The sequence below is a fragment of the Vigna unguiculata genome, chromosome 9 (assembly GCF_037176805.1).
Source record: "Vigna unguiculata cultivar grain cowpea cultivar isolate G323 ecotype 2 chromosome 9, ASM3717680v1, whole genome shotgun sequence".
NCBI classification, from domain to species: domain Eukaryota; kingdom Viridiplantae; phylum Streptophyta; class Magnoliopsida; order Fabales; family Fabaceae; genus Vigna; species Vigna unguiculata.
The window spans coordinates 33,856,391-33,879,439 of record NC_140800.1 but is presented as its reverse complement, the minus strand read 5'-3'; the positions used below and the strand labels follow the sequence as shown (position 1 = coordinate 33,879,439).

The 23,049-nt window shown below is 35.6% G+C and overlaps 3 protein-coding genes and 1 pseudogene across 11 annotated transcripts; 2 read left to right on the top strand and 2 right to left on the bottom strand.

Annotated features, from left to right (window-relative positions):
- Positions 1-109: 109 nt before the first annotated feature.
- On the bottom strand, positions 110-5,444 carry LOC114162619 (uncharacterized). 8 transcript variants are annotated; one of them, XR_003599259.2, is made up of 6 exons: positions 5,430-5,444; positions 4,918-5,331; positions 4,181-4,709; positions 1,247-1,464; positions 786-861; positions 110-488 (listed from the first exon to the last, which is right to left on the bottom strand). XR_003599259.2 is itself a non-coding variant. In XM_028046571.2 (5 exons), the coding sequence occupies exons 3-5, from the start codon at positions 1,454-1,456 to the stop codon at positions 427-429; spliced, it is 348 nt and encodes a 115-aa protein (XP_027902372.1). In that variant the 5' UTR covers positions 4,181-4,709; positions 4,918-5,383; the 3' UTR covers positions 110-426. The 8 variants fall into 8 exon arrangements, 4 of the variants coding, with proteins under 4 accessions (XP_027902372.1, XP_027902371.1, XP_085522456.1 ...); XR_014984483.1 differs by lacking the exon at positions 5,430-5,444 and having other exon boundaries at positions 786-895; positions 4,918-5,388; XR_003599260.2 differs by lacking the exon at positions 5,430-5,444 and having other exon boundaries at positions 4,181-4,693; positions 4,918-5,371.
- A 1,126-nt stretch (positions 5,445-6,570) lies between these two features.
- On the top strand, positions 6,571-17,190 carry LOC114162617 (MAG2-interacting protein 2-like; annotated as a pseudogene). The gene is made up of 9 exons (XR_014984481.1): positions 6,571-7,604; positions 8,299-9,269; positions 10,925-11,013; positions 11,185-11,544; positions 11,888-13,112; positions 13,337-13,602; positions 13,952-14,999; positions 15,911-16,070; positions 16,743-17,190. The product of XR_014984481.1 is annotated as an MAG2-interacting protein 2-like (transcript).
- LOC114196195 (uncharacterized) lies at positions 14,765-17,190 on the top strand. Its single transcript, XM_028086760.2, has 3 exons — positions 14,765-14,999; positions 15,911-16,070; positions 16,808-17,190. The coding sequence occupies exons 1-3, from the start codon at positions 14,897-14,899 to the stop codon at positions 17,055-17,057; spliced, it is 513 nt and encodes a 170-aa protein (XP_027942561.1). The 5' UTR covers positions 14,765-14,896; the 3' UTR covers positions 17,058-17,190.
- An 807-nt stretch (positions 17,191-17,997) lies between these two features.
- On the bottom strand, positions 17,998-22,097 carry LOC114163754 (Major facilitator superfamily protein). The gene is made up of 8 exons (XM_028048058.2): positions 21,855-22,097; positions 20,898-21,042; positions 20,635-20,803; positions 19,757-20,027; positions 19,190-19,455; positions 18,874-19,089; positions 18,673-18,775; positions 17,998-18,449 (listed from the first exon to the last, which is right to left on the bottom strand). The coding sequence occupies exons 1-8, from the start codon at positions 22,003-22,005 to the stop codon at positions 18,391-18,393; spliced, it is 1,380 nt and encodes a 459-aa protein (XP_027903859.1). The 5' UTR covers positions 22,006-22,097; the 3' UTR covers positions 17,998-18,390.
- Between the last annotated feature and the right edge of the window lie 952 nt (positions 22,098-23,049).

Sequence of the window (23,049 nt, the reverse complement as noted above, 5' to 3'; positions counted from 1 at the left end):
AAGACTATATTTATACATTATTCATTTAATCGTTGGTATAAAAGGTGATTTCAAATGTAGCGGTACTCTAAACATCCTGCTAGAAGAGCTTAAAATACAGATACTAAACTTTTTATACACCAAAATCATTACATTACGATTATTATAAACAGAGTACATGTTACAGACATTGTATACAAAAATTGAATAATGGAGATAAATTGCTTCTGATACAAAAAAAAAAAAAGTCAGGAAGAAAAAGAAAATCACTTCAAGTCTTCATGTGAATGCCTTATTACATCTCAAATTCTGACAGAACTCCTCCATTCCTGATCCTTCCAGCTTCAACAAACATTTTAATTCTCTTTAATGATTTTCTCAACCGTGAGCACCTTATTCAACATAAGTCAGAACCTCTTATTACTTGGCTTGGTGAAAAATATCCCATCAGTAGATGAAGTGATGAACTTTTTTGTGGTGGCCTTGCCCGCATTTCTGATGCCAATGTCCTATAGACAAATTCATTGTTAGCTAAAAATTCTCTGAATTCCCGAACAATGAAGCAATAAAAGTTTAAGAAAAAAACAGCTTATTAAGTACACTTGAAAAGGAGACAAATTATAACTATCCATTCCATGAGGTCGGTTAATAAACTATCACTAATGTCCAGATAGAAAATCAGCAATTATAGCACAACCATTTGATTATTATTATTATTATCAGTAAATCAATTGATTTTGTTTTTAAAAACTAATAACACAAATTAACATGGCATACTGCTGAATTGCTTTTTAAATAGGACAGACCTAGTTTAATCCACACGCTTTTCCGAAATTTAGCAGGGAACAGAGCTAGTGATTTGTTGCCAAATGCATCCTTGACCTTCACACGTCAAAATCGAAATATAAATGAGAACCTATACACACATAAGTAGTACACACATTATAAAGGGGTGCTGACATTGAACAAACTGATTTTAAGAGAAATCATAGAAGTATCCACGCAATCCCTGCAACACTATTAGAAACTATTTGTTTTCACAGAAGTACCAATTGTTTTGTTTACTATCAGGGTAGAAAGAACTGCAACTTATTTTCCTTTGTAATATGTACTTTACCTCTCATTCTCACAGATGCAAATATTCAAATAATATTCCTTGATTTATTTCTCCATCAAAATTTGTCAGTTTTACCAGAGTTATTTTCTCATTTTCCTCAGCATAAATAAAAAAGAAAAATTGGAAGATTTAAGACTGGTAAAGCAGTACCTCAATGATATTAGAGCCTCGTAAAGACACCACCTGCATGATGCTTTGCCCGTCTTGAAGCGTAACATGTTTTTCCTCTGTAGCCCTCTTCAAATTCTTCCTTCCTCCTCTCATGGCCATGGTAGTCAAAACGGCGGCGCCTCTCTCGGCGGCTCCTCTATTAGCGGCGATTCCAGCAGTATCAACGTACCTGGCGGTAGCGGCCTTCATCTTTTAAGCTTTCCAGGTTTGGATGTTCCACATTTGTAAAAAGTACAAGTTTGATGTAAGGTAGTTTGTGGCAGAAATCATATTTGTAATCTCATAAAAGGACAATAAGAAAATACAGATTTTTTTCACTCTTTCCCATTTCTCATTGCACATTGTAGGAACATCTATACACAAAGCAGTTTTTGCATCAATGTCTCCTAATTTTTCAATACATTGTTTAAACTTCATCATCCTACTTTCAGAATCCTTTACATACATTATGCTCTCCCTAATATGATATAATGAATCACCAAGAGCACAATCAAGTTATTGTGTGCACAACAACGAATATGCAAAAACTCACCATCACATACTAAAGAATTTTGCAAAATAAGCTCACTTTTTAAAGTTTTGATCAAAACGTCATTAGTAGATGCATTATCCAAAGTCAAAGAAAATATTCTTTTCTCAATTCCCCATGCACACCAATTTATGTTAACATAATATGCTGTCAAAGCAATATATCCCTCACCAATTATAGAAGTCCACAAATCAGATGTCAAACAAATCCTATTACTGATTTTCCTGTACTCTTCCTTTAGCGTGTTTTTTTCTTTCATATGTATTTTCATAACATCACTCCTTATCGTATTTCTAGAAACTAAGCATGCATCAGGATTCAGATAACTTATCCAAGTTCTAAGAGCTTCATACTCAACTTCTAAGAGCTTCATACTCAAAGAGCTTCATACTCAAGTTCTAAGAGCTTCATACTCAATAAAGTTGAAACATGTTGGATAATTAAATTGGCACACAACTCACGGTAAACCATTGGATCTATTCTTCTACCTTTTAACTTTTCTTGCCCATCCACTATCATTTGTCTAACATCTTCAAATTTAAGTTTACATTTCTCCACGTGATGCTTCAAATGAGATGTGCCATAGTTTTTACTACCAATAACATATTTTTTGTTGCACCCATTACACTTTGCCCTCTCTTTTCCATCCTCACCAACCCCAATCATATTTCCATACATCAGAAGTTCTTGACTTCTCCGTTTTCTTACTACAAGAGGATTCTCTAAGTTTTAGACTCTCATCCATATCTCTTCAACCATATCAACCTTCACAGATTCATTATGAACATTCTCTCACTCTCAGTTTCATGATCTTTACTTGGAGGAGGATTAGTATTAGACTCATGCTCATCCATTATATTATATCTGGTTCACTAAATCCTAACACAAACAAAACAAATAGAATAACAAAACTCAATAACAAAAAACACAAACAAGAACCCAAACAGCAAAGCAACCCATATAACAACACAAATTTCTACTACAGTAGCTACACTTTCAGCATAAAACTGTGTACTAAAATAGCAACACTTTTAGCACAAAACATCAAACAGCAACACAATACCATTATACGGCAGTCCAACATCATACATCTCAATAACATAGCAAAAAACATCTCAATTCGAAAATGAATATAACAGCATTTTACTACACAAACATGAACAAACAATCCAGACCAATCGGTCATCTCAGCAATGATTCGATATGGTTACCTCCGATCTAAATATGCGATTAACAGCTAGGGATGTCAAAACGGGCCAGCCCGGCCCGTTTTGACCCGGCCCGATTTTGGCCCGCAAGGGTGAAACGGGTTACACCTTTGAACCCGGCCCGCAAGCTGGCGGGCTGGCGGGCTGGCCCGTGGGCTTTTTTCCATATGTTACATTTTCAGTCCAAAATCAGATTTCAACAAAATTATTGCAACAAAAACAACCCTGCAGTATATAATATAACTGATCACAAAACAAACAACCCTACAATATATATAAATGACATTTTGCTCTCTGCAAGTCATCAAGACACTGTTGCAACATCAATAACAAGTCTGAATTAGAGTACTTTAGGCATGGAGCATTACCAAAGTGCAAACAGTTACATAAAAAAAAAACAGAAGCATTAATTATGGATGAGAGGTTGTATAATTTGTTTGGCAACATGTGCTGCAGAAGCATCTAAACCCTCCAAATCAATAGGAGCATCTTCTGAAATCTCCCCATCATCAAACCCCGGTAGAGATGCCTCAAACAAATTAGAGTTCAGAACAGTTAAAAAGGAGGTGGCATTATAGTTCTACATCAAATATACTGCAGTGTATAAGCAAATTTCAGTTTAAGTTAATGCCAAACAACTCAATCCCAGCTTTGCAAATACGGCACATACAACTTTGCAACTTGGTACTTTCTATCATATAATTCAATCATTAATGAAGAACATATTTTTGTCTCAAGGATGATAGAACAATATGAAACAGTGGCAGTATTTATTTGATCACAGTGCAACGATGAAATACATGTTCTCCACATATCTCCAACATGATTACAGATAAACAGACAAACAAAGAAAACAACCACAACTATCAGCCTATCACACAGTCAGATAAAAAATAGTAACACTAGAAAAACAAGAAAAAAAGAAATGAACATCACCACCACACCAAAACGGAAGCAACTACGAAATTGAAATTGAGGGAAAATTTAACCAACAACAGCACAACAATTATGATTCACAGAATGGGTCCAATCCAAACAAGGACAAATCGCAGCAACAACAACCACACATACACCATAACTTCCAATTACAGGAAACCAATTTTAGGGTTACGAAAATCATAAATTTAGGTTACAAATTGAAAGAAAAGGGAACCAGAACGCAAATTACAAACAAACCTGTGTTCGTGGTGGTCGTGGCGGTCGAAATCGTTCGTCAATCGCAGTCCGATGGTGGCGCTGCTGCCCCTGCCAGCGACGTGGTGGATGTCACGGTGGAGGAGAAAGGAGACGCCGTGAATGGCCTGCACTCTGCCTTCGTGTTTCTTGGCCAGCGACGTGGGTGGAGGAGAAACGAGGGTGCTCTCTTCTGGTTTCCCAAAACGCGGGTGGTGGAGGAGGAGGAGAAGAGAGTGTGAGAGGAATGAAGGAATAAGTCTGGCAGTGGCAGAGTAGAGAAGAGACTTCAAAACTCCACCCACCTCCTCTGCTACACTGCACGTGTTTTTTTTTAATTCATTAACTTATACGGCCCGCGGGCTGGTCCGTTTTAGCCCGTGGCCTGGCCCGACGGGCCAGCGGACTTGACAGACCGGGTTGTCATGGATCAGTGGACTAAAATTCTTGGCCTGATTCATGCTTTTTCAGTCGGATTGGCGGGCCGGCCTGTCAGGCCTGACTATTTTGCCATCCCTGTTAACAGCAGCAACTACGAAGATATTGGGGCAAATTTTAAGCATCACCAGCAATTACGATTCACATAATGGGTCCAATTCAAAGAAGGGCAAATCGCAGCAACAACAACCAGACATAAAACATAACCTCCAATTATGGGAAATGAATTTTAGGCTTACGAAAATCAGAACTTTAGGTTATAAATCGAAAAAAAAATCAGAACGCAAAAATTACGAACAAACCTGTCTTCGTGGTAGTCGTGGCCGTCGGAATCGTCCGCAAATCGCAGTTGGATGGTGGCTCTGCGTTCTCCGTGCACTGCCTTCGTGTTTCTGGTCAGCGACGTGGTGGATGTCACGGTGGAGGAGAAACGCGACGTGGTGAATGGGCTGCACTGCCTTCGTGTTCCTGGCCAGCGACGTGGGTGGAGGAGAAACACGACGGGTCTGGTCTCTGGTTTCCCAAATTTCGCTAGAGAGAGAAAATGGATGGCAGGCAGTGGAATGGAAGTCTGTCTGGCAGAAAGAGTACCAAAATTAAACACACAACAGCTGCTGCTGCAGGTGTTTTTTTAGATTAAGTCACACGGGATGCGGGTCGGCCCGTTGAACTCGGCCCATTTTTACATCCCTAATTGTGGATTCTTGTAGAAGCAACTAACAAAAAAAAAAAATGAGTGTTTTGTTAGTATTATGAGTGCAAAGACAGAATCCGAGGAAACGAAAGTTGTGAATGTTATGGTTAGACGAATAACTGTGTGAGTTTATGATGAAGTTGTCGAAAATTGAGAGGTTGCCTGTGGAAATATGTATGAAGATATTCGGTCTCTTAGATTACTGCCATCTTGCTGTTGCTCAACAAGGTCAGCCTCACCCACTCACTTTTACTTCTGACTGCTGATCTGATATACTGGAAGAAACTTCGCTTTCTACATGCTGAAAGATTATGCAGGAAATGTGGATGGGTTTTGGATATTTGCTTTTGTTGGTGTCATGGGTTAACCTTTCACCTGATCAGTTTCAGCCAATTTTACAAGGGCAAACAAAGCAATAAATGGAGTATCTTAATAAATATTTTCAATAGCGAAAGAAATCTTGTTTTCATTATGAACCTTTACCTCTTCTGCTGTATAAAAAGGACTTTTCTTTATAATCTGAGAAATTGGCTGTTAGTTTAAATGATTATAGTAAATCCACAAAAAAGTCTTGGTGGGTTGTCATCTACTAGAAGGTTTTGACCATATTAACGAACAATTAAAGTTTTTACATGTTTAATGCCCTATTAAAAGTATCTAATTAAGGGTCTAAAGATGAGAATGTTGGGTTTTAAAAGTGAACCTACTAGGAAAGATAGGATTAGAAGTGATCGTATTAGACACTAAAATCTTGCCTTCGTTGGTTTAGGAACTGTGAAGAGACTAATAGAAGCCCAAGTTATTTGGAGGTTAGCCCTATCACTAGAGCCAGAGGAAGACCAAGAAAAACTACATCAAAACTATTAAGAAGGATTTAGAGTTAGAGGTCTATGGTCTCTATGGACATGATTCACAGTAGAACATTCTGGCATTGTTTGATCCATGTAGTTGACCCACCTAATAGGATTTTGTCACTGTTGTTTAATTTTGGGAAGAGATTTCACTGATTTCAAGCCTTATACACATGGAAAACTATATTTTTTATTTGGATAATGGAAATGAGTAATTCCATTAATGAACTTATATTGTGTGCTTGATTCAAATTTCAAAAACATATTTTATCATCTGCACCTGCATTTCTTCCATTATATTCTCTAACAAAATTTCGTCTTTTATTAATCAAGTATTCTTGGAATATGGAGAATAGAGTGTAGAGTTTCTACAAGTCATTAATATCTATTAAATATTATCTGTCCAAGTTCTTCACTGATTACTTATGTATTTATCTTCAGGATCTAGCCATCTTTCTTTGTTGCGGAGGAATTCAAGTACAGAACTGGAGCAGTTGTTCTCTTTGCAATTTGAGGGGTTATATTTAAAGCCAAAAGATTACAGAGGTCTACTGACATATGCAAAGGTGCTAATCTCACCACAGGCTTCATTCGTTGCTACTCTGGATTTGACAGGGTGCTTGCATATTTTTAAGCTGGACAAAGAAGGCCTCACACTCTCCCGGTTTGTCTTGGGAGAGAGAGATGGTTCAGCAATGTCTGGTGATTTATCGAATGGAGTGAACAAATCTTGTGTGGATTTTATGGATTTTACTTGGTGGTGTGACCATATCCTTGCCATTGTAAACAGGAGTGGTGTGGTTATGTTGATTGACATCCTTAATGGTTCTACAGTTCCAGCAGAGGATCATGCATATTTTTTACCTGTTTTGGAAAGAGCACTGAAATATAAGGGCTGTGTTTTTCTTTTAGCAAGTCAATCATTGAAAGAAGGAGGTGATGCTTCGCATGATGGGTCAACGGAAGAGTTGCATCAGACAGATTGGATAATTACCGATAGGCTTAATCAATTTCATCTTTCTAGATTGTTCTGGCACCTTGTTTCATTTACTGAGAAGTCTGTCCCTGAAATGTATAGTATACTGATTAACAAGAAAAAATATCAGGCTGCTCTGGATTTTGCTGATAGTCATGGATTGGATAAAGAAAAAGTTCTGAAGTCACAGTGGTTGAATTCTAGCCATGGAGTAAATGAAATAAAGAACATTTTATCGAATATCAAGGATAAAAATTTTGTACTTTCTGAATGTGTTGATAGAATTGGAGTGACAGAAGATGCTGTGAAGGCTTTGCTAGATTATGGTCTACGCATCACTGACCATCATAAATTCTCAGTAGTAGATGATGATAATTCTAGTAAAGTATGGAATCTTCGCCTTGCCAGACTTAAAATCTTACAATTTAGAGACAGGCTGGAAACATACCTTGGAATAAACATGGGCAGGCAAGTTACAGATGTCTATTTTGTTAACATGAACTATATTTTTTATGCTTTTGTTAAATCTCAAAGTTTTGTCTACATGTTTTTCTTTTTATATTTTTTAATAAAATTGAAATATCATTAAGTTAGCACAGTGGATAGGAAAATTTACCGATAAAAAAAAAGTGGAGGATAGGGAAATGAGAATCCTCTTTAACAGAAAGTAAACATGAATTAGGCATAGTTGTCGAATACCTCAGCATATATGCTCGTGGGAGGAATATTGAATAAATGTTAATTTGGTTAAATTCATTACCATCTATTTTCTCAGTTTGTTTACAGTACACTGGTAAACACACACACCTATAAAAGAAAACCAGTCTTTAAGCTGAAATTGTTTATTTTTTTAATGTTTTCTTAAATCTTAATGTTAAGTTCCTTAAGATCAACTTCCAGGCTGTGATTGCAACAATTAAAAACTTTAACGTGCTTTGATCTGTTTATTTCCTTTTGTTGACAATGTTGCAAATACCCATTTCCTTGAATCATATCACGTTAACTAAACTTTAAGAGGTATGTATATATACATAATTCCAAAATATGATCATATTATTGATTTTTAGAATGAATGACTGATAGGATATTTGATCATTTGCGATTGTTCAATAATTCTAATGGTTTCCACTGACTCAAAGTTCATTGACACAGTTTTCTGCAGGTTTTCTGTGCAGGAATATAGCAAATTCCGCATTATGCCTATTAATGAGGCTGCCATATCACTTGCTGAGAGTGGAAAAATTGGAGCACTAAACTTGCTCTTCAAGCGTCATCCATATTCTTTGTCTCTATTTATGTTGGAAATTTTAGCTGCCATCCCAGAAACTGTTCCGGTACAAATGTATGGGCAGCTTCTTCCTGGGAGATCTCCCCCGTCTGGTTTTGCCGTGAGGCAAGATGATTGGGTTGAATGTGAGAAGATGGTTCACTTCATTAATGCATCAGTTAAAAACCATGACATTCTAATACAAGTCAAAACTGAACCTTTTGTTAAGCATTTCCATGGATTTCCTTGGCCATCAATTGATGAGCTCTCAAACTGGTATACGAATAGAGCTAGAGCAATGGATGATTTTAGTGGACAGCTGGATAATTGCCTCAGCCTGCTTGAATTTGCTCTTCGCAAAGGCCTATCTGAATTACAATCGTTCCATCAGGATGTGTTATACTTGAATCAAATTGTTTACTCCAATGATGATGATAGTGAAATGGGCTTCAGCATGAATCTTGCCAAGTGGGTAGAATTGTCAGACTATGAAAAATTTAAATTTTTGCTTAAGGGAGTGAAAGAGGAAAATGTAACCGAAAGGTTACACAGTAGAGCCATTCCATTTCTGCGTGAAAAGTTTCACAAGGTATCCTTACTCGGAGATGTCATTGTTTCTGATTGTACAAATCGAAATATGGAGGAATCATTTTTAGTCAGATGGTTGAAGGACACTTCTGAAGAGAATAAATTGGATATATGCTTGGTGGTAATTGAAGAAGGGTGCAGAAACTTCCAAAGTAATGACTATTTCAAAACTGAGGCTGAAGCTGTTGATTGTGCTTTGCAATGCATATACTTGTCTACAGTTACAGATAAGTGGAGTATTATGGCTGCTATACTATCTAAAGTTTCTCAACTACATGGTGAGTTTTGCTTCAGGTCTATTCTAATTCCTTAATAACATTCAGATGTAATGTTAACAATTTCTTCATGGTTGATTTATTGCTCATCAATTTTTCCTCGGGTTTCATTACAACTGAAGGAAAAAAGTGAAAAGAGTACAAGTACCCATTAAATTGTACCTTTTAGGAAGTAGACCTTTAACTTTTAATTGATCCTTAAATCATATGTTTCGTTCCAGTAGTTAATTCTTTTTTTTTAACTCAGAGTTAAATGGCTGACATTGGAATGATCCTGCTCATTGTTTTATGTTAAATCTTGTGCATGCTTATTTTTAAACATTTTCCCATACTTTTTATGTTTATTAAACTGAAAGTAAATCCCTGTATTATTTTGTCACATTAATTTTCACAAACAAAATGAGACCCTGATAGTAATCAGACCCAAACATCTGATAGACCCTGCTGTATTTACAACCCACCAGGAAGGCCGCTATACTATCTCAAATATTAGGCTATTGTAATGGCCTTTGGGCCTTAATTCTCCTAGTTTGCCTTTCTCTAGAGGGTGCTTCAGTAGTCCAAATCCGTGGAACCAGCCTTACTGCTCGAGGAGTATAGGCATGAGGAAAATACAACATTATTGCATTTTTTTTCTAGTTTCAACCTAGTTCTTGGCACAGCTGGCAGTTCTGCTTGTCAATGTGGTGCTTTCATTGCATCTATATGCTTACCTAAGAACACAGCAAAAGACATGGAAGAAGTGTTCCAAACCTTCATTCATAGGCTTTCCCTGCTCCAAACACAACTAGACAACATCCAACAACTCAATGATAGCTGCCACACTTGTCTGCAATAGTCCATTGAATCCCACCATGAAACTTTCCAAACCTGCTTCAGTGAGCTCTGTGACCAACTCAACTCACAAGCAACTACTACCACATCTACATCCTAGACTACTGCCACTATGGGCTTGTTTTCCACACCACTTTCATATTTAAGGTCATATTTGCCTCCTCATCTCTTGAAAAGAATTTTTTTTCTGCTCTCCAAACTGCCACTTCCACTCTTTACATCAATCTCTTGAATATTAGAACTGGAAGAAAATGTCTTGTAATGAATCTAGTTTTCTGTGCCTATCTTCCTTCAATACTTCAAATGCGCATGGTATATTTTTCAGACTACTAGTATCAAAAGAAAAAATAACCCAAAAATCTTCAAATGGCTGTAGCTTTCCATGCTAATCTTCCTCTAAACTTTTGGAAATTTACATCCTTTGTCTTGTTAGTCCTGTGTGTAACAAATTTGTGTCAGTTTCTTTGTGTTAGATCCTGGAATACAAAATTTTGCTATGTGCTTCTTGCCTAATCATTTTCTTTCACTGTATTCTCTCCAGTGCTGAAAAGGGCTTTTCTTGTTTTAGTCATTCAGTGTGGATGAGAGTTCTGCTTGCAATTCTGTTATCCAATGTTGTTTTGCTTCCTGTGTTGTATATTTGATTGACATATACCTGAGTTGTTGAGGTGAGGTGTGCACATAATTTTAATCCCAAAACTAACCAATGGCACATGCTGCAAATCAATGTGTGCCTGCATGTGTTGTTGTGAATTGGTGTAGATTTCATGTGGCTAATTCAGTTGCATTAGTTCTAATCGGTTTATGAGTACATTATTGAACAGATGGTGCATTTCAAGTAGAGGACCTTGAGAGAAGACTTAAAACTGCTGAAGGTCACATTGAAGCAGGGAGGCTTTTGGCATTTTACCAGGTTGGTATTTTGACCTCTATACCCAACCAAATTTGTGTAACCAATGTGTGTATCACTATTGCTTGAATTGCACAATTTCTGTTTCCACTATTTTGTAGAATGATTCTACAATTCATGTTATTGTTTTGTAGCTATGTTGTATTTACTTTGTTGTTTTATGGATCTATACAGGTCCCAAAGCCATTAAACTTTTTCCTAGGTGCTCAGTTGGATGAAAAGGGTGTAAAACAGATTATACGTCTTATTCTTTCTAAATTTATTCGTCGTCAGCCAAGCCGGTCCGATAGTGAATGGGCCAGCATGTGGCGTGATATGCAATACTTGAGGGAAAAGGCATTTCCTTTCCTGGACCCAGAGTATATTTTGACTGAATTTTGCAGAGGACTGCTCAAAGCTGGGAAGTTTTCTCTTGCAAGAAATTACTTGAAGGGTACAAGTTCAGTTGCTTTGGCTTCTGAGAAGGCTGAAAACCTTGTCATTCAAGCAGCTAGGGAGTACTTCTTCTCAGCTTCAAGCCTTTCTTGCTCTGAAGTAAGATTACCTTTAACAGCTTATTATCTGTAACATCTAATGCTTAAAATCTTTGTTAGCCTTTCTCACGATAATCCATCATGTTATCACAACCATGCTCAGATGTAAGAACTATTGGGCAAAGTATTCTGTTTTACTTTTTGTAGATTTTTCAGTTTTTACCTACTTTGCAATAGTGATTGAAATCACAGTTTAATATACATTATGCTTTTGTTAACTGTCTACTAAATCACTTCAAAACACCATTTTTTCTTCTTGATAGTCTTCTATAAGCAGCTATGTTTATGCTAGCCCATCCTCAACTACATGAATTGATTAATTATGTTGCTACAGTTTATTCCAGATCTGGAAGGCCAGAGAATGTCTTAATCTATATCCAAGTAGTGGAAATGTAAAGGCAGAGGCAGATATTATTGATGCACTTACTGCTAAACTTCCAAACCTTGGAGTGAATATTCTGCCCATGCAATTCAGGCAAATAAAAGATCCTATGGAAATTATAAAAATGGCAATCACAAATCAAAGTGGAGCATATTTTCATGTTGATGAACTTATTGAGGTTGCCAGACTTCTTGGCTTGAGGTCCGCTGATGACATATCAACTGTTGAGGAAGCTATTGCTCGAGAAGCTGCAGTTTCTGGTGATTTACAGCTGGCATTTGATCTTTGTCTTGGTTTGGCCAGAAAAGGACATGGTACCATATGGGATTTATGTGCTGCAATTGCAAGAGGCCCTGCCCTTGATAATATGGATGTGGATTCTCGAAAGCAGCTATTAGGGTTTGCTTTAAGCCACTGTGATGAGGAATCTATTGGTGAGCTTCTCCACGCATGGAAGGATCTAGATATGCAGGGCCAGTGTGAAATATTGATGACATCAACAGAGACAAATCCTTCCAAATTTTCAGTAAAAGGCTCATCTTTAAACTCCCTTCCAAATCAAAGTTTTCAAAATTTACTAGATGTTAATGGTTGTTTTCAGGAGTTTGATGGTATTGGTGCTGACAATCAAGATGTTCATCTTCAGAAAGCTAGAGACGTGCTTTCCATCGTTGCGAAAACCTTGGCTATTGGCGATCGAGTTGATTGGGCATCAATCTTGACTGAAAATGGGAAAGTTCTGTCTTTCGCTGCTTCACAGCTCCCTTGGTTGATTGAATTAAGTAAGAAAGGAGAGCATCAGAGGAAACTCAGTACTGGAAAGCAATATCTAAATATCAGAACACAAGCTGTGGTAACCATTTTGTGCTGGTTGGCAAGAAATGGATTTGCCCCAAGAGACAATCTGATTGCCTCTCTAGCAGAATCAATTATGGAGCCACCAGTCACCGAAGAGGAAGATATAATGGGTTGCTCCTATCTTTTGAATCTTGTGGATGCCTTCAATGGGGTAGAAATTATAGAAGAACAACTCAAAATAAGAAAAGACTATCAAGAAATTTGTAGTATCATGAGTGTTGGGATGGCATACAGCTTACTACATAACTCTGGACTAAAGACTGACCCTTCTCAACGGAGGGAGCTGTTGAAGAGGAGGTTTAAGGAAAAGCATGCATCACCCAGTTCTGGTGATTGTCTTTTTTGTTATTTGCTGTTAATTGTATATTTATCAGTAGTTGACTCTTTAGATTGCATTTTCTTTTTTAACTTTTTTATGTATGCTGTTTCTATTTAAAATATTGTTTGATGATCATGCTTGTATTGATTGTGGATTTCTTTCTCCCACTTTTTTTTTTCTTACATTTTTGCATCTGTAATTGACTAAGACAATGTGTTGAATATGTTTATTCAGACGATATGGATAAACTTGGCAAAGTACAATCCTCATTTTGGAGAGAGTGGAAATTGAAGTTAGAAGAACAAAAACGTCTCACTGAACATTCCAGAGCACTAGAAAAAATAATTCCTGGGGTTGAGACAGAGCGCTTTTTGTCCAGGGATTCCATTTATATTGTGAATGTTGTTATCTCTCTCATTGAGTCAGTAAAGCTAGAAAGAAAGCACATTTTGAAGGACATTTTAAAACTGGTTGACACTTATGACTTGAACTGAACCGAGGTATGAGGATTTGCAGGAATGCGTTGAAAGATAAACTGTGAAGAAAATAATGTTTCTTATAATGAAATTATTTGTCTTATTGTTCCTTAGCCTATATATAATGTTGTAAATGTTCTGTAATTGGCTTTGGTAATCTCTTGGTAAATTCAGTGTCAAGTAGTATTTGTATCAGTGTAAAGTGGGTATGAACTTGTAGTTTTGTGCATCAGTGGTTTCAATTGAAGGGGTGTTCGATTATGAAAATTGTTTTCATCGAATCCTTAACTGCTTATCTTTTTAAGTCAACTAGTTCTTTGAACAAAATGTAATATAATCCACTGATGAAACCTATTTACTTTGTTTCTTTTAGGTGCTACTGCGTTACCTAAGTGCTGTCCTTGTTTCTGATACTTGGAGCAATGATGATATTACAGCTGAAGATGCAGGCTATAAAGGGGAATCAGTGTTGCCCCTTAGGCTATCTCGCATTTTTCACTGATAAATTCTATGCTTGATATAAATTTTTCTTAAACATTTATGGCATGGCATACTATATAGAGATTCGTTTGCTCTAGCCAAATCGTGTGTTATTTTTAATAGCTTGATACATTGTTTACAAAAATATTCCTTACTTTAGTTACACATGAAGAACTTATACACAGTTACACACACTCAAGATAATTACCCTTTATGATATAATAACTAACAACATCAATTTGTAAATAATTAAATTAGTTTAGGATATAATATGTACTGATGTAAAAGAAAATATTACTAGTTTTTATTAACTAATTTACGGTATGATTTTTTTACATTATTAAACTGTTAAAGAAATATGGATAGCAAAAAAAGTTTATATAAAAAATAATAGGTTAAATATGTTTTTTTAAATATATTTAAAACATTAAATAAATTTAATAAAATTTATTAAAATAATTAAATTTACGCGTTTAGATAAATTAAATTAATTCAAAAAATTTAAATAAGATTAATTTTAGTTTTAACTTTAAGATTAAAAAGAACAAAATCATTTTTAACCCAAAATAATTATAATAGCGGTAGGATGCGTTCTCTTGAACAAGTGGTTGACAGAGCGAGTAGCTGGCATGCGCCAACATATACCTACGCGCCAAAATAATATAATAATAATATTATATTTATATTATACAATAAACAGAGCTGTTGTGGATTCTTGTAGAAGCAACTAACAGAAACAACAAAAATGAGTGTTTTGTTAGTATTATGAGTGCACAGACAGAATCCGAGGAAACGAAAGTTGTGAATGTTATTGTTAGATGAATAACTGTGTGAGTTAATGATTATTGTGAAGTTGTCGAAAATGGAGAGGTTACCTGTGGAAATATGTATGAAGATATTCGGTCTCTTAGATTATTGCCATCTTGCTGTTGCTCAACAAGGTCAGCCTCAGCCACTCACTTTTTTTTCATAATTACGTTCTTCTCTCTTTGCAAAACTTTTTTTTTTTCTTGTGTTGAAATATTTGGTCTGAATTGACTTTCTTCAATTCGTCTGATTCAATTCTTCATATTGCTGGCTTGGATAATCTGGTATGTTTTCCGCTAAATTGGATCTGAAATTGAAGCGATCATGAGCTGAGTATGATCCCCTAAATTCGGTTGATTTGTTTGTTCGGTTTTCCCTGAATCATGTGAATCACTGGTTCTTACTTTCCTTTGATGTCTGAATTGAGGCATTTTTGCAACCACAAAACAAAAGGTGGAAGGCAACGTAGTGGGTATTGCAGATCATGTCAAAATAAAATCAGGAAAAGAATTTCGTTTTGTGTAGTTTCGTTTAGGTGAAGCGGTAATCTTATATTAGTTACCTTGTAAAGGTTCCTGTTCTTTGGCCTAGGTTATGTGGACTGCATCCATACAGTTCCAACCACTGCTATCTCTACCAGTGAACTTTGAACCAGTGAGATATGTTATTTGTGTTCACTTGGTCGTGTTCTAACAGTGACCATGCTTTTCAAGAAAGATAGATGGAGCTTGGCCAAATTTTGCCCCTTGAAATTGTCGTTTTGATAAGTGATGAAAAGATAATTTGATTTTAAGTTTTATCAAACATTTGATGTTTACCCCTTACTGCACAAATACAATTGAATCCAATCAAAAGTTTTTGGCAGAGAAAAACATTTTGGAGTAGGGAATATGTGTGAGGTTCCTAATGCGGTTTAAATTTGCAGATAATACAACTTTTAATTAGTTGGTGGTAATGTATGAAACTTCTTAAAGTTCTTAGATTCAGAATTATATTAGCTTGTTTGAATAAGGGTTGAACTAAACAAGTTGAAGCACTTGTGCAGTATGTAGGAAGTGGAAGCTGGTGGGCTCAGACAATGGTCTATGGTCTAAACTTTTTAGAGAGAGATGGGGAGAAGATCATTCTGCTTTTTATGCTCCCATTGGCTCAAAATCATGGAAAGATGTATACGAGGTGCAAGATCGTTGTGATCGAATTGGAGTGTGAGTTTTCTAATTTTTCAGATGAGCTTTTTGTTTTATTCTTGTATAATACGATGTACTTAAGAATCCAAGTGTGAGTCTAAGTCTCACATTGATCAGAAATGAAAAAATAGAGCAATATACAAGAATAAAGAATAAAGATGTGTATTTTTTGAACTTAGACCTGAATAGTATGATATAGGGTATGTTTGGATAAATCTTTACATAGATACTACCGGGAAAAAAATAAGAATTGTTTTACTATAAATTAAAATGGACTTATCTTGAAATAACTTCTATATATTCACTATAAATTAATTTTAATTAAAGAAAGAAGGCAAATTATTTTTTCTTCTGATTTCCTTCTAGAATTTCTTATAGGTACCCATATTTGATCAACACTTTTTTTATGTGTGCCTTGAATGTTTAGTTTTTAATGTAATAAAGTTACAATCTTTTGTTCCGCTAGGATAACTTATGTGCTCTTTAATTGTTACAATTATTCTTTTAATAATGAGTGTTTGACCATTAAACACTAAACCAATACTTCTACCGGTTTGATTTTAAAAATTTTAAAACCATTGCTAGATCTAGTTTAGGCTCTCTGACATGAATCTTTATTATTAAACAAAAACCAATTTTTGTCTGAAAATTGTTTTGGATTTGAGTTGACACTACAATAATTGATCTCAGCTTTTGCAACAACGGTAGGAGTCTGATAGGAAGGGAAATACTTTATTTGATGTTTGATAAAATAGGGGTTTGAAGATTATTAGAGAAGGCAGTGACTACTATCTTGTTCACCAAGGAGAGATACAGCGACATCTGGGTTCAAGAAAAAATCAAGAAAAAGAAAGTGCTCACAGCTTCCATTCAGAAATTGACTTCAATGGAGAAAGCTCTCTAGCTGAAGAGAGATCATGTCGTGGAATTTTGGACAAAATCCTTTTTTTCATAGGAGATTTGGAGGTTGCTTCTGCAGAAGCCAAACGAACCCGTGTGACATGATAATATCTTGTATTCAATCCAACATTCAATGAAGTTCACTTTAAAACTTCTTTGTATCTAAGCATTATTTCATGTATATACACTTATCAAACAATGTATTCAGTTATTTCAATAATTTAGCCTTTTCGGATAAGTCATGAGAATCACACAAGTCACAAGTGGTAGTTTCTCCTGTTGTACAAGTTTGTTTAAAGCATTGCGGAGATATGGTGTGTATAATGTAATCACATTATCTGCTATTATTATGAAGACCTTCATTAGTTCTATCATATTTTCCATCTCGCTAGTGCTGTGATCAATATGTGGAACAAGCTAATGCTACTATTTTATAATTAAAATTACTAAATTTTATTAAAAGGAAATGGAGTTTGGTTTTCATGACAGAAATGATGAAAACTAATGAGTATGGTACGACTTCATTTTTAAAAAGATATAAATGCTATGCTATTATATAAAATTAATCTTTATTCAAAAAGTGATCAAAAGTGACATTTTGTATTGATTAAAATAGTTTCGTCTCTAAATAATAAATTTGCTTAAAAATAAAAACATGTAAATGTAATCAATTTATTTAAAAGTAAAGTTGGTGAACAGTTTATTTAGAAAGGCATTGAAATATAGCGAGTGTAGAGGCATGATGGGGACGCGGCTTGTGACGGGAAAGAATTAAAAAGTTTGACGCTACGCCAATCCCTCCCTCAATTCACGGCCCCATCAATCAACTGTTTCCTCTTATATTAATTGTGCAATTCCTTTGATTGTATGGTATGGTGGACTCCAAGAAAATGTATTTTATCAAAATACAGACAAAATTCTATCTAAAATAATAATATCTGATAATTGGTCCACGATGGTCACATGAAATCCTTGGGGCAAAGGACAGTTTGATTGGTGAAATAGATGGTAGCATCTTTAAAATGGTGGTAAGGGAAAAAAAAAGGAAGATAAAAGGAGATGCATTAATTGAATGGAGTGCGATTTTTGATTACAAAATAAAAAGATAAAGAAAGAAATAGTATGGCATATATACTATTCCCAACGGGACAAACTTAGATACTGCCCCCCAAAAGAATACCATCAGAACTACCAAAACGGAGATTTCTCCTCAAGTAATAGCCAATAGAAATCTAATGCACTACGATATTTATACTAAAAACACTTAAAAAATTGCTCCTCTTGTCCTTTTCTGCTTCTTGCTTCAATTTCTTCTCTTTGTGAGCATCAGGTTTACCTTCACTCAGATTGCATCGTACAAAGTCGTAGACAGAAAATGTATCAGTAAGACTGAAGTAGCTTAAGTTCAGTGACTTGGCAAAACTCGGGCAAAAACCAGTTAAATGTTCAATGGTTCAGACTCGCCGTCCCTATCCTTCAGTTGCCACTCTGCTGCTTCTGTTTCAAACAAAAATTATCCCAGCTATAAGTAAGAACGTGTTTCTTATAGGAGAACTACAAGAACAACCTCAGGAAGGAGCAATGAAACCAAAGGTATACCAGTAGTTCCCAGATAGGATAAATTTAAAACACAACCAATTAGTCTAAATAAGGTTTCTGTCCATCCAAATCCTGTTTCTAAATCAACTTAAGCAGCAGATAATTTGTGTAAGGGTCTTACTTGGCTTATCTGAAATCACCATCAGTCGCCTTTGTAAGATGCAAGCCACCAAAAGGAAAATTGAGCACATGCCAAACATAACAGTGATGGGGAATGCATCAACCTGCACAGAGAAAATACACAATCGGTCAAAAACAAATAAAAAATTATGATGTTATTAAGATAAAGCATTGTATTAAACTAGAAGATTGTGAAACATACATTGTACAGCACGACGCACACAAAAATGTTCAGAGGAATGCGGAAAAAGTTCATGATGGTGCTCCTGGCCTCCTCGGGAATGTATTGAGATCTCATCTTCATAATGGATGGCCAGAATATGCCAACGCAACTCTCAAAAGCACAGAAGCCAAGAAGTTGAATGCAGCCAGTGAATGAGATGCTTCCACCTTTCACCCCAGTAGGAACTACCAAGAACTGTTACACAATAACAAAGACAATATTTAGAAAAATGGTGTGAGAAGTTAATCAGAATACTAGGGGGAAATGAGGGGAGTATATTGGAAGAGTTGCATACAGTGGTCAAAATCGGGAGCATCAGAGCAGCAGAAGAAACTGCAAAAACAATTTGCATATAGCTCTCTACTCGGAGTGAAGAGCGGGCCATCAATCTGGATGCAAGTGAGCTTCCCAACATTGAAGCCAACATGAAAGTTGCAAAAATAAAACCATGGGGAATCTCTTCATCGTTTGGGCTCAATGCAGGAGTCCATAGAAACACAAAGGTGTACATTGAACCTTCAAAGAGAGACTGTATGGCACCCAGCAAGGCAATTTTTTCATCTGAGCACAGAGAATACAAGATGAGTTGAATAAAGTAATAAAATAAATGATAACAGAATAAGAAATGCGAAAGCATCACTTTTGCTGGATCAGTTCCATTTAAGGGAGCTTAAATAACAACTACTATTATATAGTTTGGAGAAAAAGTTACAGCTACTATTGGTTACAACAAAGTACACATTTTTTACATGTAAACTGGCATATAGATTAATTTGACGGGTAAAGAGTTTCGAAGTTCAACTTTACTGTATCAAAGCATTGTATAAAAACAGAGAAAATAAATTGAAGGCAAGGAATCTACCTGAAGCAATGGCAACAGCAGCACCCCTGAATTGGGTAAGCAAGTCCTTGCTCTCGGAAGGATCCCCATAATTTTCCGTCCATGAAGATAGTATGATGGCCATACCAATAGCAAGAAAACATGAAGCAGCATCAAAGGGAGCCACAGGTCCAAGAGCCAATGTATCAACAAGGACGTTTCCAAACAGACCAGACAAAATAGCAACAAGGCCATTTCCAAGAAATATAGCCTTTGAGAATGTTAATGATAGCCACTGTTGGTCAAAGCCCCTCTGACAAATTAAAGTTAAAAAAAACAGAGAACATTCAGAATCATAAATACACAACGTAACAAATGGATGTCAACACAAAATAAAAAACCATATTAACAAGAAGCGTATGCTGAAAACTGTCTCAAGTATACACCGTGAGTTTAATTCAATATCCATTTAATGAATCCAAATACCAAAATGCAACTTTCTCTATTGATATATTTACATGATTTACTGAACCAAGACACTTACTCTAAACATAGACATAACGATACACTATCTAACTACATTTGAAATTTTTAGTTGCAATATTTTGAGTAGAGGTTAGACTCTTAAAGCGAAACATGTTCAGAAGTCATCCAGCTACATACAAGACTAGCCCAATTTGGAATTAAAACAATCAAGCTAAATTATCATTACGAGGACATAAACCCGACTCTTGAGCCTGTGGCAGTTAAATTACATTGTATAATTCAAGTCAGATACACCCTACAAATAGACATAAATCTAAAACCATATTACAAGTCAGTAATGAAGTGCACTATCCGAATGTCTTATATCAATATCTCCCGAGAAAATATTCTTAGTAAAGAGCATATAAGCTTTAAATCAAACAATTATTCCTCACCTTGAAGTGCTCAGCAACAAGCCATGACTCAAATGCTGAAAACAAAAGTGAAGTTGCAATGCCTCCCAAAATACGACCCAACATCAGAACCTTGTATTGAGGAGAATGCTTGGTGATGCAGCTCAAAATGTAGGTTATGCAATAAGTTACACAAGCCCTCTTCCGGCCTCTGATTTCAGGATAAGAAGCATGTGAGACAGAAAAAAAAAAATCTATGATAGGTGTGCAGCAAGATGTAATAATAAACAGAAAAGTCATCTCACTGTTTGTCAGCTAGAGATCCAACAATTGTTCCAAAGAGCATAGAAGACCCAAAACCAGCAATGAAGAGTTGTCCGATCTCACCTTTCCCATATCCATATGTACTATAAAGGTAATACACATATGGACCTTGTAGCCAATCTCCAGCTTTAACCATAGAAAACGGCAACCCATTAGATTTCCCAAAAACTAAAACAGCAACTCCAATACCAACTTGACATTTTCAACAATAGCACGATCACATATAGAAGTTGCAGCCATACACAAACAACCGACAAACAGAGCTACCTTTGATAATAATTTTCAGATTTCAATCAGTGCATTTTCAATTTCTCAATCACCAACAACATTCTCCTCAGAGTCATAACTCAATGACGAAAAACGTAATTAAAATCAGAGAAACATATTAAATAAAATAAATTCAATAAATCAACCACTCTAAGAGATAGACAACTTAACTAAATTAAAATGTCCTTTTAAATACCATCTCATCGAACACCATAACAATCAGAAAGCGAAGTTCAGATTATACAACGAGCGGAGTAAAAGACAATGCACAGCGTAGAAATGCACTATTAACCAAAAGGAAAGAAAGAAAAGAAAAAAAAAAGAAATCAGAATTTCCAGAACCGACACGTCACTACAATCAGAGAAACTAATCGTCAGGATCCGCCTGAAACGCTTTCGATTTCTCGCTACATTCAATTTCCCAAATAACAGAAAGTAAGGTAAAAACAAACAAACAATGGCTTCCCTGATTCAATTTTAATTTCGGTGATAATTAACATTCCATGAGGAAAACATGAAAGGAAATTATGGCGAGGGAAAAAAAAAGAATAGGGCGAGCATTGGAGGTATTGGAATAGAGAAATGAAAGAAGGAAGAGGCAGATCGAGCGGAATGAGAGAAGCGAAGGAAGAGATCGAGCGAGATCTAAAGAGATGGAGAGAGATCTGTACCCATCATGAGGGAATAGACAAGGAGGTAGTTGTTCTTGAAGGAATTGAATGCGGAAGAGGTGTTGATTCGGTCCTTGTTGCTCTTGCTCAGTTCCAGAGCTGCCACAACCGCGGCCAAACCACCAAACACCGCGTAGAAGAACAACTCCATTTTCACTCTGCCAACTATTTCTCTGTCTTTCTCTCTCAATTTCTCTTTCTCTGCGAGTTGAGTGAGAGATGAACCAAGCCAGGGAGGGTTATATATATGCCTCTAAATGCTGCTTTTATCCGCTGCAGTCACTCCACCCTCACGAAACTGGTTAAACCGGTTTTGCCTTTATGATACCGCCACTCCCCGGTAATCCATTTGCTTTCCACATGCACCAAAAAAAAAAAAAAAACTAAGGAAAACAGTGTCACGTGCAATCCTTTTTTTTTTTTGTTATTGGACCCGCTTATTTTTAATTTTACAAAAAAAAAAAAAAACTAGTAATAATTCTTCAGAAAACTATCTAAGTAAATCTTATATATCAAGATATTATAAAACAAATTTATGTTACCATTTAATCATGAATCACTACCCAAGTTAAGCTTACTAATATTATCAACGAAGGATGGTGTAGTTTTTTTAACAATATTATTAGCTAAGTTTAACCGTTATCCGTCATTGGTGTAAAAACATCATTCATGTTAATATATACATATTTTTTATAGTCAATGTACGGGTGTATTTTATTTTCTTAATTTATTAAAATACTATTTCATAAGTTAACTATGGATAAATAGTATTAATAATAATTAAAAGTATTATAATAATGTATATTGAATGAGAAGCCTTAATAAACAATTAGACTGACGTAAAACAATAATATCATGTGTTTGATACCATAAATAAAAATGAAACCTTTTCAAAATTCGATTGAAAGTGTTAAGTGTCCTTTTAAGACTATTTTTTTTCCAGACACATTGCGTAAACATATTTTTTAATTGAGTTAATTAATTGTTATTTTAAGATTATTTGTCCAAAATATTCAATATATTGGATCAATATTTAATTATTTTGAATATGTATTTGTAATGAGGATACATAAAATAAGGTTTTAGGTAGTTGTATGCGAAAGGTTATTAGAAAAAGAAGAGTGGGCACCAAAAATCGATGAAGATGAAGTGAGTAATGTGATTATGGAAAGTGTGAAGCGTGGGATGCAGAAGC